At 40.3% G+C, this 17,770-nt stretch overlaps 1 protein-coding gene across 1 annotated transcript; it reads left to right on the top strand.

Moving 5' to 3' along the window:
• Window positions 1-17: 17 nt before the first annotated feature.
• Window positions 18-17,607, top strand: LOC145776811 (uncharacterized). The gene is made up of 4 exons (XM_082588031.1): window positions 18-84; window positions 785-957; window positions 2,531-2,646; window positions 17,256-17,607. Exons 1-4 carry the CDS (start codon window positions 18-20, stop codon window positions 17,605-17,607), a joined length of 708 nt encoding a protein of 235 aa, XP_082444157.1.
• The last annotated feature ends 163 nt before the right edge of the window (window positions 17,608-17,770 follow it).

Genomic DNA, 17,770 nt, shown 5'->3' with positions numbered 1-17,770 from the left:
ACCCAACATACACGGACATGGCGTCAGAAAACAGACAATCAACACCCAGAAGTGGATATTCGAGCCACTTAGGATGTAGGACTGGTGAGATGTTGCTGGAGGGAGACTAAAATCATAGTGAGATCGCATCATGAAATAATATTAAAAAAAATAAAAAAAATTGGGACAAGCAATAAGGAAGACAAACCAATACTTGGTCTTTTCGTTCATCACATTAGTAAGCATCTATGACACATTTAGTCTTCACCTTGACTGCAAAAGGTATCCCTAATTAAAATAATGCTAATAATAATGAGCATGTTTTAGCCCAGAGGTTCTTAACTAGGGGTGCACGCACCACTAACTTAAAGGGTGCGACACCTGTGCCTAGGCTATAGGTGGTGCTGGGATGCTGAATTATCAAGGTTTGTTATAATATGACGTAAGAAGCAAAGTTGTTTTACCAGGTTTCAACAAAAATTTCGAACTGTAGGCGTCTATTACTTTTCAGCCAATCATAGGAGGGGTTGCGAGAATTGATTGGTAATTTCAAGGTGGTGCCGACAAGGCAAAAGGTTAAGAACCGCTGTTTTAGCCTATTTTGTGCCCATTGCGACAACATACAGTGGTACACTACAGTTATGATACAACAGACTACCGGAAGTAGCAAAGTGAGATATCAGTCTTCGAATCAGCTGCTCCCAAAGGACTACAGGTGAAAGTTATAACTTACCAAAAGAATATAGGCTACGGCACCCTAAATATATTTTTAAGTTCCTGTAGATAAGCTTTTGTTTTATTCCAGATAAAACAAATCTAATCGGAATTCATAACTTATCACATGAAGAGCCTTACCTCAGTCGATTGCTTCATGTACAAGAAGAATGCAAGAAAAGGCCTCCCCGAAATTATAGTTTGCTGTCTCTTCATTACAAGTTCAGCGATAAATTGAAACTGATCATGTGTGAAAGCCCAAAAGTGAGTTCAACGTTACCTACTATTAATCTAAAAATAACTTGCTTTGGTGGAGAGATTACATTGTTGAGCCACTAGCGCAGAAAACCAAACATCATCTATCAAACTAAAATAAATTAAATTGCAAATGTTTTCAGCTAGCATCGCTAGTTTAAAGAATGAACACCAAAACGAGAACCGTCATTAAAAGGCATTGAAGTAATTATGCCAAAAAAAAAAAAGAAAATCAGGAACAATACTTTATAGCAACTGAAAACGCCCAACAAAACAGTTGTCAACGTTTTGATCAAATCTTCCAATTGAAATTCTACCACAGCATACGAAATGACTTTGCATAATGAACATTGGTAGAGAGAGATCTTCTGTCTTGTTAGTTTTTTATTTTAGTAGGGTCTTGATGTAGTTCTACTAACCTTGCCTCACAGCCACACTAAGGAATAACAAAATAAACGATTTGTTGTTATTGTTCGGTGGAAATCGTAAAGCAAGCAGCGACATAATAATTTCTATCTACTAGCTGCTTTGGTGAAGATAAAATATCGTATTTGGTAGAAGGAGACCTCGTTTCTCAAAGTTAATGATAAAAAGACAAAAACCTGGCAGCGTTTGTTAACTCAGGAGCGATTGATATTGACAAAACATATTAAGTAGCTTGACAGCAGTTTCCGTTCTTATGTACATTTGCTTCTTAAATGTATATATGACATAAGGCATTCTGTTGTCATCTTTCAATTTGGTAAAAGGATTAGTTTGTTTAAATAATACAGACGTACGTTAGTTGACATCGCAGCTACAAAAAGTCGACTCACGTTTGTAATTTCAGTATTTGATTAATGATGCGAACCTATGATCATAAAATCAAGCCGGTCTTCACAGGTAATGACACCTTATCAAATAAAGCGTTTATTTGCAATCGATATCTTCGTGGACGATTTGGAGGTCACAAGTGCTTGATCACTGCTCAATCATAAAATCGTTTTTAAAGTTGTTACATTATCTTTAATCTTCTCCCTCGTAAGTGATAAAGAGTAGGCCTAAGTTGAAAAGTTGCTAAACATAACCTACATTTTATAGTTTTACAACAGGCTACATATTATTAACTCCATAAGAAGAATGTTTGATGCCAACAAAATAGGGAAACAGGATAGACCATGGCTACTTGGAAGTGCAGCCAGATTTCCGACAGTTTGAAGATTTTGATACCGCAACTGCTACTGTCTGACTGAAACTTTCTAAGTTTTTTTTTTACTATTTGCTCCCTCGTAATGATATAAAAGCTTTTGGTTGTTCTAGGGAAGCTGTAAAAAATGAGTAAATTTAAGTTAAAAAACGTTTAATCGGACTGTTACACAAGACAACGGCTAACAATCTGACTAAAGTTTTCTGAATCAAATTGTCTACACCTAACAAATACTGCATAGCTGGATAGCCTCTTTCTTCTTTGATTCCTGCAAATGTAGTAGGCCTAACTCTAGTGTAGTCCACGCTGTCCAAGATGTTGTGGATCTGAAACCAATCCTGTATGTTACAGATACCCCGTTGCATGACTGTGACATAACCTAGTTTTCTTTTAAAGGTCGCAAGTACCACATTGCAGAAAGTAATGGTTCGGTTGGATTCTTCCTTTAAGGATAGAGATTCGTGGACGAACAAGCACAAATGTGGACGTTGGGGAAACAAATGTTTTACAGAGTAAGTGCACATGCAACCATATTATTCAGATAATCAGGGGCGTAATCAAGGCGAGGCAAAGACAGCAATTGCACTCCCTCGAAATATGTTCGTGTGTGCAACTCAAACAACCACTTTATCTAGTCCAGATCTTTACCAGATATGAACCAGATAAAGTGACTGTTTGGAAACCGACTAACATACTTGTAAGCAATTGAAAAGAAGTAGAAAAGTTCATTGAAAGAAGATGTGATTCTTTGATCATTTTTTTGCAGCATTTAGCCATGTAACACTTTCGCTACTAACATTAGTCAGAGCCATTAAACAATAGTCATTTTATTGTTTGTTTTGCTCACCAATAGTCTACTGTAGGTTAATGTCGAATGTTTGTTTCTACGCACGGAGTAGCCTACATCTCAAATGTTAAGCATTAGAAAAACACTGTGTTGTCTTTTGTGCGAAATGTATTTATTGACAAACTGACAGCCTGTCATTGAACCAACCATTAGGCCCATAGGCCTACTCCGTTCATTCTTACATCTGGTTTTCGTTTTAGGTAACTAAACTTAACTTTTTCGCCTTCTATCACAGCAGGGGTTCTTAACCTTTTTTGTCTCGTTTACCCCTTGCCGAATGAAAAAAGTAAAATTTACCCCCACTGTTTTGGTGGCCCCTTGTGATGTCATCGCGTCGAATTGAAAGAAACTATCCATTTTTTCCAGAACATTAACCGCTTTGGTAGCCGTCTTTAAACTTTCACACATCAAGAATTCCTTATTCAACTCACCAGCATGCACATATAGATAGTAAACCAACAAATATGCAACAGTTCGACACGTCAGTTTACTCGTATAGCTGAAGACCAATAGGCCTACTTGCCTTACTAGCTCGAATTTCGTCTGCTATACCTGATTTAAAATATCCTGGTAGCCTACATGTCACTTATACGACAACGTACTGTATCGTTTGACAAAGAAATTTTCTCAGGTTTTTTTTTTTTTTTGTTCTACTCCACAAACAAGTTCAACCATGTCAATAGTGGACGATTTTATAAGTCGTTCACAAATTGTTTGTGGCTTCTTTTCTTTTGCTATTCTATAAGCAACACGATGCGATGCTTCCAATCCTGATTTGTCTTCGGAACAGAATCCTAACTTATGTAGTCGTTGTCGTCGTCTGAGCTTCTGGGGCCGAGGGTCTATCCTTTTACCAGCCCAGATTCACGATGTTCCCGGACTACACTGGAAGGCTGCTAGAGAGCAGCCAGTCTTTAGTTTCATCATCCATGACACGCAGACCTTCCACTCCGTTAGGTGGCTTGAAGATGGTACAGTCATTGATGATGTGGTCTGCGGTCTGTTCCTCGGCACCACATTCACAGGAGAAGAAAGAAGCCATTCCCCATTGGTGCATGGTTGAGCGGAAAAGCCGGACGCCCGTACGGAGACGGTTGAGGCGCACCCATGCCTGTCTCTGTAGTGTCAGGCCGATGGGGCGTGTGTCGGCGTCGGGGATGAATGAATGGAGTCTGGTGGTGCTTGATCTCCATTCAGAATTCCATTTATGGTCCGCCCAAGTAGCCGCAGAGATGTTTTGTTCATCAGCTTCGTTGATCAGAAGCCGAGCGGCTGTCACGAATGGGTGTCTTGATTTCAGTCGGCGGGGGTGCCCGTTTGGGAAGGCAGAGATCTTGTGGTGGAGAAGATGGTTAGGCTCCAGTGCCCGTCGACCGAGAGACAGAGTGGCTTCTTCGCGACGAAGCTCAGCAGGTTGGATGCCAGCGAGAATGGGGAGATTGTCCAATGGTGTGGGACGCAGGCATCCGGTAACTGTGCGCAGGGCGCTGTTTATGGCAGTGTCGATGTTGTGGCAGTGAGCACTGCGGCACCAGACAGGTGCACAGTACTCTGCAGAAGAGTAGAACTACTTAGGCAGTGTTCCTGCAGCACGAAATCGAGCACGTTTACCCAGCAAAGACATGATCGTCATGCACATGTGTGGAATGGCATGAAGTGAAATGAGCTTTTAATTTATAATTGACGGCTTCATGGAACCATTACCAAGCATTTGCGAGCAAAAGATACACTGAGGTTTTTGAACGTCATCTTTCGTAATGAAGTCGAACCAAAAGTCAACATATGACTTTAAATAAGTTCGTTTCTTCGACATGATAACTGTAGATTGTTTAACTTATTTACTCACTTCAAAATAATTCATTTGCGAAAGACGTTCACTGTGCAGTGTGCAGTCTGTCCAACGTCGTCTAATGAAGTATGAGACTAATTGAGCTACGCCACGTTTTGACCGTTGCGAAAACAATGCACTTTATTGCGCAATAAAGGAAGTTGCAATCTTAGCAGAGTTGCAATCCACTTAGTCCTAATTAGGTTGTGTACAGTAAAAATGTAGCACACATACGCTGCTGAAATGAAACTGGTAGTCTACTTGCGTGGAGATAAAGGAAAAAGACGAAAGCTTTAAGCATAAATTTGAACCAAAATCGAGTGCAACACTACTAGTTTTTTAATAACTGAAAAAATGAAGTTTACTTTAATTTATGATTCAGTAAATTTACCCCCTCGGTAGGTGAAATTTACCCCCAGGGGGTAAATTTACCCCCGGTTAAGAACCCTTGTATTACAGCATCATTTGACAAAGTTTTACTGCTGATTTAGACTAAAAGTAGTTTCAGAATGCGCAATGTTAAGGTTTTTCTTTCAATTTTTTCTGGAGGAGACCTCCCAGCAGACTCCCCTTTGCGTGGGTCCCTGCGTTGATGCGACGCCGGGCTCAATAACACGTTCAAGCAATACTTATTCGTCTCCTCTCCGGAAATGTTGTGCTGGCTACGTCTCTGCTGATAGTATAAGGTAGAGTGCAGTGGCGCGGGAACTATTTTTCTCTAGGGTGGGCTGAAGCTGTCATAGTGTTGTCAGCTTCTGGGGGGCTTGCTCCCCAGACCCCCCTTACCTGGGGAAACATTTACAACTGGTACTGGCAGGGCCTCCGAGAGAAATCATGACTGGTCGGGAAACAATACTAAAAGTGGGCCCTAAAAAAACATTGTTCAGCAAAAATACAAGTAACGAATTTGTATAATGCCTTGCATCATGTGTCTTAAGCCGAACTTGGCTACTTTCCTCATCGTGAAATTGAATTCCTTTAAAGTTTCGATTTTAAACAACTTATAAGAAAAAACTTCTTTCAATATGAAATTCAACAAAAATCACTCGACTACACTTGCAACAAAATTGCCATTGTTGCTCAATATTTTCTCTTGAAAGAATCGCAGTGAAGTTATATGATGTTTACATGCACATCTCATACATAGTGCCTTTGGCTATGGCCGTTAAGAGGATAATTTAGGTCCCGTACCAAAACGATTCTCTATCCCCAAATAAAGACACTTCTAAGAAAAATGCACCCATGACCTACTAGAACACGGCCAAATATGTTGCTATTTGAGTAAATTTCTAAGAGTCTAAATTGTTACAATCATAGCTATGACAAACCTGTCATCTTCCCATTTCCAGAAGTAAGTAAAATAAGCAATATTTGCACCTAGACATATGTTTGGCTTGTTTAACCGGAGATTAGGTATGTGCGTTGAGCACAGTTTACACAATAATAATGTAATATGTAAGACTTTTCAACTGCACCCTGGAAGTAGTATCGTTTGGTGCAATTGCATATTCCATTTGAAATGTTAAGGATTTTTTGTGGATTCTATGTGGTAAGCTGTTCATTTGATTTGATGTGCTAATTTGAATATTAGTTTGTTTTGTTTTTCGACCAGTTGAATTTTGCAAGTAAAGTATGTCTTTTGGCGAAAGATCCTGCTATACAAAAAACCTAACGACTGTGTATGATGAGACTACCTCCAAGATGCAGTTGAAAAGTCTTACATATCTTACATGATTATTGCATAAATTGTGCTAAACGTACATATCTAATCTCCGTCAAAACAAGCCAAAAATATGTCTAGACGCAAATATTGTTTATTTTACGTACTTCTGTAAGTGGGAAAATGACAGGTTTGTCATGGCTACGATTGTAACAATTAAGACTCTTAGAAATTTTCCCAAATAGCAACATATTTGGCCGTGTTCTAGTAGGCCGTGATGCACCATATCCAAAGAATGCAGTAGTTTGTGCAAACTCTCTGGTGTTTAGGCAGTGTGGGCGTATTTGCTGATGAATTCTTGTCTGTTTGTTGTGTGGAATCCTGGAAGAATCGCTTTTGGGTCGGTGATAGCGTCTCCTCCTTTGACAAGTCTGCGTCACTGCATCTGCGTTGGCTCCAGTCATGTTGTGAATCGAAATTGTTATAGGTGGTAATTTTAGTATAACTTACAGTAGATAGAGGAAGAGTTGTAAACACACAGACACAGTGCGGCAATGAAAATAGCTCAAAAAGCATTCAATCCATTCCGAACCTTTTGCAATGCAAAGTTACGGATCACAGCATCAAATAATAAAGATTTTGAAAGGTCTAATTTAATGCACAACTTGCATAAACTGTTCACTCGGTTTTGAGCCGTGGTGGAGCGTAAACAATTCTTACAAGTTTCTGTGTGTTAAAACCACGTTTTCAACTTGCAACCGTTGGAGGTAGGCTACTGGTTTACGTAACAAATTTTCAGAGTAACAAAAATATTTGGAAAAGTGTTTCGAAAGTTACAATCAATGATTTCCTTGAGCAGATATCATGAGCCTGAGGTGATGCGTTCCGATTTGCAGCTCAAGTTTGCTAGGTAGCTTTCTTTCAAAAGTAGCCTACAAACTCATCCAAAATGTCATTGTTGTAGGCTACAACTTGTTTAAATTTGTTCCACATGCTTGCAACTGCACATCAGACATACAACGATATTTCCATAGGACTTCAAACTTATCAATACCTTTGAGTTTGTTGATACATTTGTGAATAACCTACCAACAGCTAGCGAATCATTTGCAACATAGCGTACAGTAGAATAAATTTCGTTTGTAAGATTGAGCTGGTGAAGCGGAGTTGTTGGAGCGTTCCATCCCCAAAAAATAAAATCTTCTTTTTAATTCATAGTTCCCATAACAACTTAAGCTTGCGAGTAGTCAACTCTTTCCAGCTTTCTGTAACTTCGATTACATCTTTCTTTAACTCCATTAAATCCATCAGCTTAGTGTCCATTTGTCGTCGTCGTGTGGGCCTCCTCTGGGGCCGAAAAACATTGCACAGCCCTTTATCTCTGCATAAATAGGTTAGTAGAATGAATCTCGCTTAGGACAGTGATCTACATAATGCAGAGAAGCACAGGTTTGAAACTGCTCAGGTAGGATGCGTCGGCAGCCGTGGCCGAGTGGTTAGCGCGTTGGGCTCGCAGTCGAGAGCCTGCATGTTCGACTCCAGCCACCCGCACTTGCTGTTGTTTCTCTGGGCAAGAAACTTTACGATAATTGCCTCTACCTAGTGATCGATTTCAAGTAATGGGTAGTACCAAATTTAAGTCATAAGTAGAGTAGACAACTGGAAACAGACATTGCAGTCGGCTGCAGCGTGGGTCAGGTGTATGTCGGCAGGCGTACACCAATGCATAGCGCTCAAGTCCGCTTTCCCGCAATGCAGGATAAAGATAAACAAACGATGAAACAAACGAAACGTGGATGCTTAGAAATGGGATAACTTTCTTTAGAATTTCCTGTCTGGCCTGGCTGCAATTGAAAATGACATAAGCTTATAGTCGATCAATTAGACTCCTTAAAACTAATATAATATTTGGACAACACTGCACACCATGAACTCCAACTCTAGTGCATTTAAGCAATGACATCCTTAAGCAGAAAATAGGCAAGAAGGGTTTACTTCCTTCAATCTTGCTTGGACACCCTTCCAAATATGTTGGATCCATTATCATATGCCTGGCAAACGCAGTTTTTCATGTCAAGGTACAGTTGGTCAAGCAAACATAATACACGCTTAGCCAAAGCAGCACTAGTTTTCAAGTTAGAATAAGATAAAACGTTCAGTGATACAGAGATCAGCAGGCTTAACAGCAACAGATTTCACGCGTTGAAGCAGTTTAACATAGCCGGACTCAATACGAGAATGGTTTGTTCTTGATAAGAAACATCTAAAGTAGCATCTACAATGATCGAAAAATACTTGTAAGTACGCATTTCATTCAAATATTTTTAAGTTGATAAATTTTTATTTTAGTAGTAAAAATGGGCCCCCTTCAAAAGTGACAAAACGAAAAACTACTCGTTTTTCCTTTACAATGTTATGCTAGGGGGGAAAGTGGCCCGACTTCCCCCCCCTCTCGGAGCCACTGGGTACTGGGCATGCGGTCTCCTCCTGTGTAAAAAAAAAAACGACGCTAAAACACACACATTGCAAAAATTGTAACAAATGAAGAACGGCAAACAGCAAAGCAGCTGTTCAGGAAATTAAAATGAAAACGAACAAATTAGAAAGTTATATGAAAACGACAGTTTGTAGAAATGAGCTCTCACACGCTTCCGAAGATTGATTTTTGCTCAGGTGTTTTCTCTATAAACTGTGTCATAAGTTCTTTGACATTCACAGTGTCCAAAATGTTTTGGTGGACAAGCATCAACGCAAGATGAGTACCGTAAGTCGTTTTTGTGTCATTGAGCTTCTCAACCACGTTTTCAGGCGTCTTAGAGCAGAAAAAGAACGTTGTGATGATGCAACCGAAACCGAGAGGCAAAAGCAGAGCTCCACGAATTTTTGCGATTCTTTGAAAAGATTTAGTGTTTGAGGGTTTAGTTGCAATAGTAACTCAGCAACCTTTTGAACGGAGTTTGCGGTTTTTCCACTTAGGCTACAACATCGCTGAGCAAAGTAAGTTCCGTTTTTAGGCGATCTTTTCTGATGGCATTGGGTAATCTGATTTCAGTATCAGATCTTTCCTCACCGTTTGCACAGATCAAAAGGACCTTCTCTCTGTTGGCTGCTGCAAGCAGATCCGCCTGGTCGAATCTTCGATCAAGCTCAGCTTGAACCAAATCAAGGGCTTCGATGTATTGCCGTTTCTACGCTCCTTCTCCCGCAAACGACAAAGCATCCGATTCCTCAGTGTTTCGAAATTTTGCTGGAGTTTTTCTCACTCGGGGATCCTTTGGCGTCTTTAGGTTATTGACAGACGCAAAGACGTTCGCTGCTTCCATAAGCTTGGAAACGGATTCATCTTTTCTGAGATTTTTGATCCGTTCACGAAGAGTGGTGATTGATTCCAAAGCTGAAGAAGCAAAGATCTTTGGAGCTGTCTTGCGACGGCTTCTGCACACTGAAAAACTTCCCCGCTGCAGGTAATCGCAAAATAAAGCCGCGTCGTGCGTGCTTGTTTTACCAAGCCGAATATGTTTGCACGTGTGTCTCTTCTCATTGCACTACTGTATCTTCTGTCATGTCGGTCAGACTTGACAAGCAATATCATGTATTATTGTAATGTCCAGAAGTAGCCTACGCATGAAATGTAGGCTAAATATTGCAGAATGATGTCCAATAAACGATGTACTGCCGTGTTAGTAGGGAAGGTGGCTAGCACCGCCACTGAGAGGTATAGCTCCCTGTGATTGACGACTCTTTATTGCAAATGATGAGCGCGACACGTAACAGGAACTCGATTCATCGTAGCAATTAGTGTTCGAAAAAATTTCTGAAATTATGTTATGTAGGCCTACCTTAAATTGTCAGAATTTTCTAGGGGGGGCTGAAGCAATTATTAAAAATTCCAGGGGGGGCTGAATTTTCTCTAGGGGGGCTGCAGCCCCTTGAGCACCCCTACTTCCCGCGCCCTTGGTAGAGTGCCTCAAGGTTTTGAAAAAAACTATGATTGAATTTATTACGTTTAGGCTACCTCAAGGGAAGGTGCACAGTACCAAGAACCAGGGGCGCCGAAAGCGGGGGGGGGGGGGGGGCAGGGGGGGGGGGCGAATGCCCCCTGCCCTCGAATTTTCTGCAGATGGAGGGGCTGGGGGGGCAATGGTGCCCTTTTAAAGTCATGTAAGCTACTGCACATTTTACAATATAACAATTTCTGCTATTCACTTATAGCCTAATTATAATCTTTCATTTTTGCCTCAAAATAATATTTACGGCACAAAATTTTGCAACACAGTAGCTACATAAAAACATAAAACAGCTAACAGCTACAGTCGACATAAAAACGACAATATTGCCAGCCGATGTAAATTAGCACTTCGGATTAAGACTTTGTTAAAAAAAACGTCGGGAATTACAAACAAGACTTACAGCGCTGGCGATTGCAGATGGATATATTCCATCAATAACAAATATTCCCCGCACAATGCAACAGTGGCTATTATGACGCGCTGACCTAATTTTGCATCACTCTTGGATACTGCGTATTTTCGACAGCCACGATCATTTTATTGCGAAATTAAATAATTGGCTAGAAGAGACCGGCGGCCAAACTTGGCCGATTGAGGAGGTCGCACCGGCGGCTCATTCAAGCACTACTTAGCGGCCATGGCCGCAGGCTGCTTTAAGGCTTGACAGTAGGTTACATCATTATAACATAGCATGGTGCCCTTCTTTGTATACCGGATTATCATTATCGCTATATTTTATTTTAAAACTTGAAAAAAAATTGGCCTTTTAGTAAACAAAAGTGCCCTTTTTTCGTAATCTTGCCTCCCTAGTCAAAAATCGTTCCGGCGCCCTTGCCAAGAACACAAAATTGTGTAGACTACAGCATACAAAAGCGTCGCAAGAAAAACAGCCCACGCTTGTTTTATTTCAACATTTGCACCAGATATTTTTTCTGACCGAAAAGATTTGTATGTTAGTGACAATATACATGATTTATGAAAGTAGAATTTGCTCCACTGTTTGGAAGGAATGTCTTTATATGTTCGTGTTTGAGTCAACAAAATCAGGGAAGGTGATTTATTCCAGATAGCCTTCTAGCCTTCTTCGAGCCGCTTTTGGGTCGGTGATAACGTCTCCTCCTTTGACAAGTCTGCATCACTGCGTCTGCGTTGGTTCCAGTCATGTTGTGAATCGAAATTGTTATAGGTGGTAATTTTAGTATAGGCCTAACCTGCAGTAGGCTAGATAGAGGAAAAGTTGTAAACACACAATGCGGCAATGAAAATAGCTCAACAAGCATTCAATCCATTCCGAACCTTTTGCAATGCAAAGTTACAGGTCACAGCATCAAATAATAAAGATTTTGCAAGGTCTAATTTGATGCACAACTTGCATAAACTGTTCACTCGGTTTTGAGTCGTGGTGGAGCGTAAACAATTCTTACAAAATTCTGTTTGCTAAAACCACGTTTTCAACTCGCAACCGTTGGAGGTAGGCTACTGGTTTACGTAACACATTTTCAAAGCAACAAAAATATTTGGAAAAATGTTTCGAAAGTTGCAATGAATGATTTCCTTGAATAGATATCATGGGGTGATGCGTTCCGGTTTGCAGCTCAAGTTTGCTGGGTAGCTTTCTTTCAAAAGTAGCCTACCAACTCATCCAAAATGTCATTGTTGTAGGCTACAACTTGTTTAAACTTGTTCCACATGCCTGCTACAACTACACATCAGACATACAATGATATTTCCATAGGACTTCACTGTTCGATATCTTTGAGTTTGTTGATACATTTGTGAATAAACTGCCAACACCTATAGTGTATCCTTTGCAACATAGCGTACGGTAGAATAAATTTCGTTTGTAAGAATGAACTGGTGAAGCGGAGTTGTTGGAGCGTTCCGTCCCCAGAAAAATAATATCTTTTTTAAAATTCATAGTTCATATAACAACTTAAGCTTGCGAGTAGCCTACTTTCCAGCTTTCTGTAACTTTGATTACATCTTCCTTTAACTTAAAACTAACATTAAATTCATAAGCTAAGTGTCTGGGGCCAAAAAATATTGCACAGTTCTTTATCGCTGCATAAATAGGTCAGTAGAGTGAATCTCGTTTAGGACTGTGATCTACATAATGCAAAGAAGCACAGGTTTGAAACTGCTCAAGTAGGCTGCTTGGAAATGGGATAGCTTTCTTTAGAATTTCCTATCTGGCTTAGCTGCAATTGAAAAATGACATATGCTTAGTCGATCAATTAGACTACTCAAACATGATATAATATTTGGACAACAAGGCACACCATGAACTCCAACTCTAGTGCATTTAAGCAATGACATCCGTAAGCAGAAAAAAGGCAAGAAGGTTTTACTTCCTTCAATCTTGCTTGGACACTTTTCCAGATATGTTGGATCCATTATCATATGCCAGACAAACGCAGTTTTTCATGTCAAGGTACAGTTGGTCAAGCAAACATAATACACGCTTAGCCAAAGCAGCACTACTTTTCAAGTTAGAACAAGATAAAACGTAGGCTACAGATTTTACGTATTGAAGCAGTTTAAAATAGCCGGACTCGATATGAGAATGGTTTGTTCTTGATCAGAAACACCTAAAGTAGCATCTACAATGATCGAAAAATACTTGTAACTACGCATTTTATTCAAAAATTTGTTTATTTTTAAGTTGATACCGTAAATTATTATTTTAGTGGCAAAAAAGTGACAAAACGAAAAACTCCTCGTTTTTTCTTTATAATGTTATGCTAGGGGGAAAAGTAGCCCGACTTCCCTCCTTCTCGGAGCCCCTGCCTGACAGGACCACAGCTATGGGTCAAATAGCACTATCAGTCAGGCAATGGCTGCATACCCACTAGAATAACTCCAGGATTTCTCATTCCAAGATACCAGTTACAAAATTGTAGTTGAGCGACTTCGTTGCTCCTGTTAACTCTTTAGGTTTACATCGGATTTTTATGTGAACTTATATAGGCTGCCATGTTTGTATTTGTGATATTTCAGTGAAGATTTGCTGATGATGAAACATGAAGAAATCAAAGCTTGGCAACGTTTAAAAATTTGTCATCGTCACATCAAGATGACGTTCTCGATTACGTAGACGTGATGAGAACTGGAGGAATATCTTTTGAACAGTTAGTGAGGTAATACAATAGACGGAGTTTCGCTTTTAGCAGCACGATCTTTGCGTAGCCTACTTCACAATGTAGATGCTAACCAGTGGCGGCTCGTGGTCTCAAAACATGGGGGGGCTGCATCAACCAGTAGGCTAACCTAGTACAAATAATTATAAACCTGTACCGGACTGAGTTATAAATGCACTGAGTTAGGGTCAGTAGCGTAGCCAGGAATTTTGAAAGGGAGGGTTTTGACGACCCAGCGGCGGGGGGTCTGGGGGGCCTTTTCCAGAAAATTTTGAAAAATTACTTTGAATTTGGTGCATTCTGAGAGCATTTTCAACGAGAATGTGGTTACCAATACTCCTGTAAAATGGTGGTGTCTGGTGGCATAGCAAAAGGGTAAGATCATGTTTTCTTCGGCATTTTTCGGAAATTAGCTAAGTCTCTATGTTTTCTTATTGCTAATTCCTGGCTGAGATGTTTGGTATTGGCAAAACTTGCTCTTTTAATGCAATTTTGTTTAAAATTAGGCAATTTTTTTTAGACTGAAAGCATCATTCTCAATATCGTTACGTCACACGCATGCCAAAGGGGGGGTTGTAACCCCCAAACCCCCCCTTGGCTACGCCACTGGTTAGGGTTAGTAACACAGTAACATGATCTTTTAATTGGCTGTCGTTTAATGTTTTTATCATAAAGTAAACTTTTGATAATGGCTTGAATTTAGTCAAGTTTAGGTGGTCACCAGATGGAGCTAGTACTATTTTGGGACTTGGTATTAACTTAGTTGGTTAGATCTATGCTTGTGCTTTCCAACGATAGCAAATTTGTTGAAATTGAACAACAAATGAATAAATGGGAGACAATTTTCTTCAGGTGTTTTTCAGTGCATTTCCACCCCGTACTTCCTCCTTTATAATAGTCCATTCCAACATGTGTGACGTATAATGACGCCATCATTCCAAAAGGACGAATTGTGAAAGAGCACCAATAATAATTACAGTAATTGGCTTTACTTCACATCAAAACTAGTCTGTCTCAGTGACTTCTCAAAACACAGACCAAGTAAAGTAACCTACGATCCCTTCACCTAATCACCGATAGCTTCCACACGCTTACCCTAAAGATTTACGAGAACCAAAGTTGGAATCCCTGACCAGGGTCTGTTCTATTTGCAGTCCCTACAGCGCTTGTTCAGTAAGGTAGGCACTTTTACGTATTGCACTGCCCGAAGAGGCAACCGCAACCATGCGTATCGTATATGACATTACTGGTGTTTTAGTCACAACTTTTCTCATAAACTCCATTGTTTGCAGTCACTACGATTCTTCTTGCACTCAGTTCAGTTGAAGAAGAAAAAATAGTATTAGCAGAGGGTGGGAATCGAACCCATGCAATCGAAATTATTACTCCTCTGCCCTAACCATTAGGCAACGTTGGTTGTGGCGATGCATGCAGTTAAATTTCTTTGTATCAAAATCTTTCGATAAAGACGACCAGTTAATCACGCGTTGAGTCATGTCACGCATGATAGCGCTACCAACGTCAGCGATGTCGTATGTCACGCATGGTTGCGGTTACCTTTTCGGGCAGTGCAATACGTAAAAGTGTCTACCGTTCAGTAACGCTAGAAAACTTTTTTCTGAAAAACCTACGTCATAAAAAAAAAAACAAGCAACACCGGACCTGCAGAATTTGCAGACCCAGAGTTGCCAATTAATTTTTGTAACACAAATTTTTTTTTTTTACAAAAAAAAATTAATATCAAGAGTTTTTTTAATTCTTCAAGCGAAATAAATTAAAAAAACATGGCAAAACTATCTATATGTAATATAATTCACAAATGCAAACAAATGTTTGGGGGGCTGCAGTCCCGCAGTCCCTTATGACGAGCCGCCACTGATGCTAACGACCTGTTTTTATGTGAAGCTGTGAGGTTGGCTGGCTGGTTTTGAATCTTTATCCTCGGACTGACAAAGCCTTGATTGGTCATTCCTGGTAGTTTCGCATACTTGTAGAGGCTCTTGACGCAGGACAAGTTACCGAGATTGGCAGAGTGAAGTTTTCCGATTGTTGAAGTGTTGTTGCCCGAGAGTTATTCTATTCACTAGGTGCCGCTGAATGGAGAGCAGTCCTTGATGTGCATTGCTAATGCGCACACCCCGAGAGTCGAACTTGCGCCACCAGGTCGCTGTGGCTTTTACACTCAACCATGCACCAAACCACCTAACGGAGTGGAAGGTCTGCGTATCCTTGGTGATGAAACCAAAGACTGGTTGCTCTCTAGTACCTTTCCAGTGTAATCAGTAAACATCGATAATCTGGGGTGGTAAAAGGAAAAACCCTCGGCCCCAGAAGCTCATACAACGAAGAAGACGAGTTGGCATGGGGCTGCAGCTCCCGCTTCAAGACGGTCCTGCTAACAAGGGACCAACTAGCTCAGTGACAGAGTAATTATCGTCTTTGGCTTTATAATGCTCGGACATATGAGATCGATTCCAGGTCGGGTCATATCAAAGAAAGCAGTACCGATACTTTAAAAGCAGTAGGCCTACCGATCGTATTCTTTCTTGCATAACGCAGTAAGAATAAGTCTGGTAATATTGTGATGACATCGTAATTATGATGCAAACTTAAAAATGATCCTTGTCAAAAAAACCTAGCAGTTGAAGAGCGACAATAAATACAACCACATGAATATTAAGTGTGACCTAAAATCATACAGGTCTTGACACGGCATTAAATTTTTATATAAATGTTGGGGGATCAGTCTGTTGATAAAATTTATTGTATTTTGTTTATTGAGATACTTTTCCATTAAACGTAGGCTATAGGCAGTATATGCGAAACTACACTTTCTATCATCCAGTAGCGTAGCCAGTAATTTTGAAAGGGGGGGGGGGAGGGGTTTACGACCCAGCGGCGGGGGATCTAGGGGGACCTCCAGAAAATTTTGAAAAATTACTTTGAATTTGGTGCATTCTGAGAACATTTTCAACAAAAATGTGGGTATGAATATGCGTGTAAAATGGTGCTGTCCGGTGGCATAGCAAAAAGATAAAATCATGTTTTCTTCGGCATTTTTCGGAAATAAAGCTAAGTCTCCATGTTTTCTTGTTGCTAATTCCTGGCTGAGATGTTTGGTATTGGCAAAACCCGCTCTTTTAATGCAGTTTTTTTTTTAAATTAGGCAATTTTTTTTGTAGACTGAAAGCATCATTCTCAAGCATAAAGAGACTGAAAGCATCATTCTCAATATTGTGACGTCACACGCGTGCCAAAGGGGGGTTGTAACTCCCAACCCCCCCCCTTCCTGGCTACGCCACTGCTATCAGCGTAAATAAAAGAATGAAAACTAAAGTAGCCTGTCGTGCTTTTATAAGTAAAACAACATAAATATATATAGGCCTGTCCTATATTCTAGGTACAGGGTCGTTGACAGGATTTCTTGGGCCCGGTACTTTACCATCTGATGGCTGTTTTAACCTCTAATGGCAATTCCTTTAGATCTTGATAATGTTTGAAGTCGCGGGGAATTTTTTAAATCTGTGGCCCCTTAAATATTCCGGGCCCAGGTCCAAAAGTACCACCTACACCCCCTGTCTCGGTAATATAAACACGGTGTGCAAACTTGTAAAGAAAAAAATGTTGGATGCATTTCAGATATCTAGTTGACCATCACCTTGAAGGGAAAGCCAATGAAATAGATCGTCACTGGAGACCTCAAGTTGATATTTGCCAGCCTTGTGCCTTTAACTACAGCAATATTATGAGGTTTGATGATCTCGCCAAAGATGTCAATCGCATGTGGGATTATGTGGTGGACTATCAGAAGTTTAACGTTTCTAAAGAAGACATTCATATTGAAACGCAGAAAACTAATGTAGGCAACAACCCTGTGGCCACTGAATATTATAAGCAAGTACCTGAGAACCATGTACAAATATTAAGAGACTTGTATAAAGACGATTTCATATTTTATAATTACGATCCTTATCTGTACCACGGATATTAATGCAAAAAATATCATGGCCTAAGCTAGGAGCAAAACAGCGCATTTTTCCCCTATCACTGGGCTAGTTGAGCACTCTCTTTTGAAACTGCGATACGTTATCTTGGGTAGACTGTGTTGGCCTATGGCGTCATCCATTTCCGCTCGATTGGGGCCTGCTGGCAGC

The sequence above is a fragment of the Aplidium turbinatum genome, chromosome 9 (genome assembly GCF_918807975.1).
Source record: "Aplidium turbinatum chromosome 9, kaAplTurb1.1, whole genome shotgun sequence".
Classification (NCBI taxonomy): domain Eukaryota; kingdom Metazoa; phylum Chordata; class Ascidiacea; order Aplousobranchia; family Polyclinidae; genus Aplidium; species Aplidium turbinatum.
This window is presented reverse-complemented; position numbering and strand designations above follow the sequence as displayed.

Excerpts from the sequence above, each read along its gene's own strand:
- LOC145776811 (XM_082588031.1), top strand. The coding sequence starts at position 18 with ATGGCGTCAGAAAACAGACAATCAACACCCAGAAGTGGATATTCGAGC. Across the intron at positions 958-2,530 it reads TCATGTGTGAAAGCCCAAAA|GTCGCAAGTACCACATTGCA; the intron begins GTGAGTTCAACG and ends TTTCTTTTAAAG. Across the intron at positions 2,647-17,255 it reads GGAAACAAATGTTTTACAGA|ATATCTAGTTGACCATCACC; the intron begins GTAAGTGCACAT and ends GATGCATTTCAG.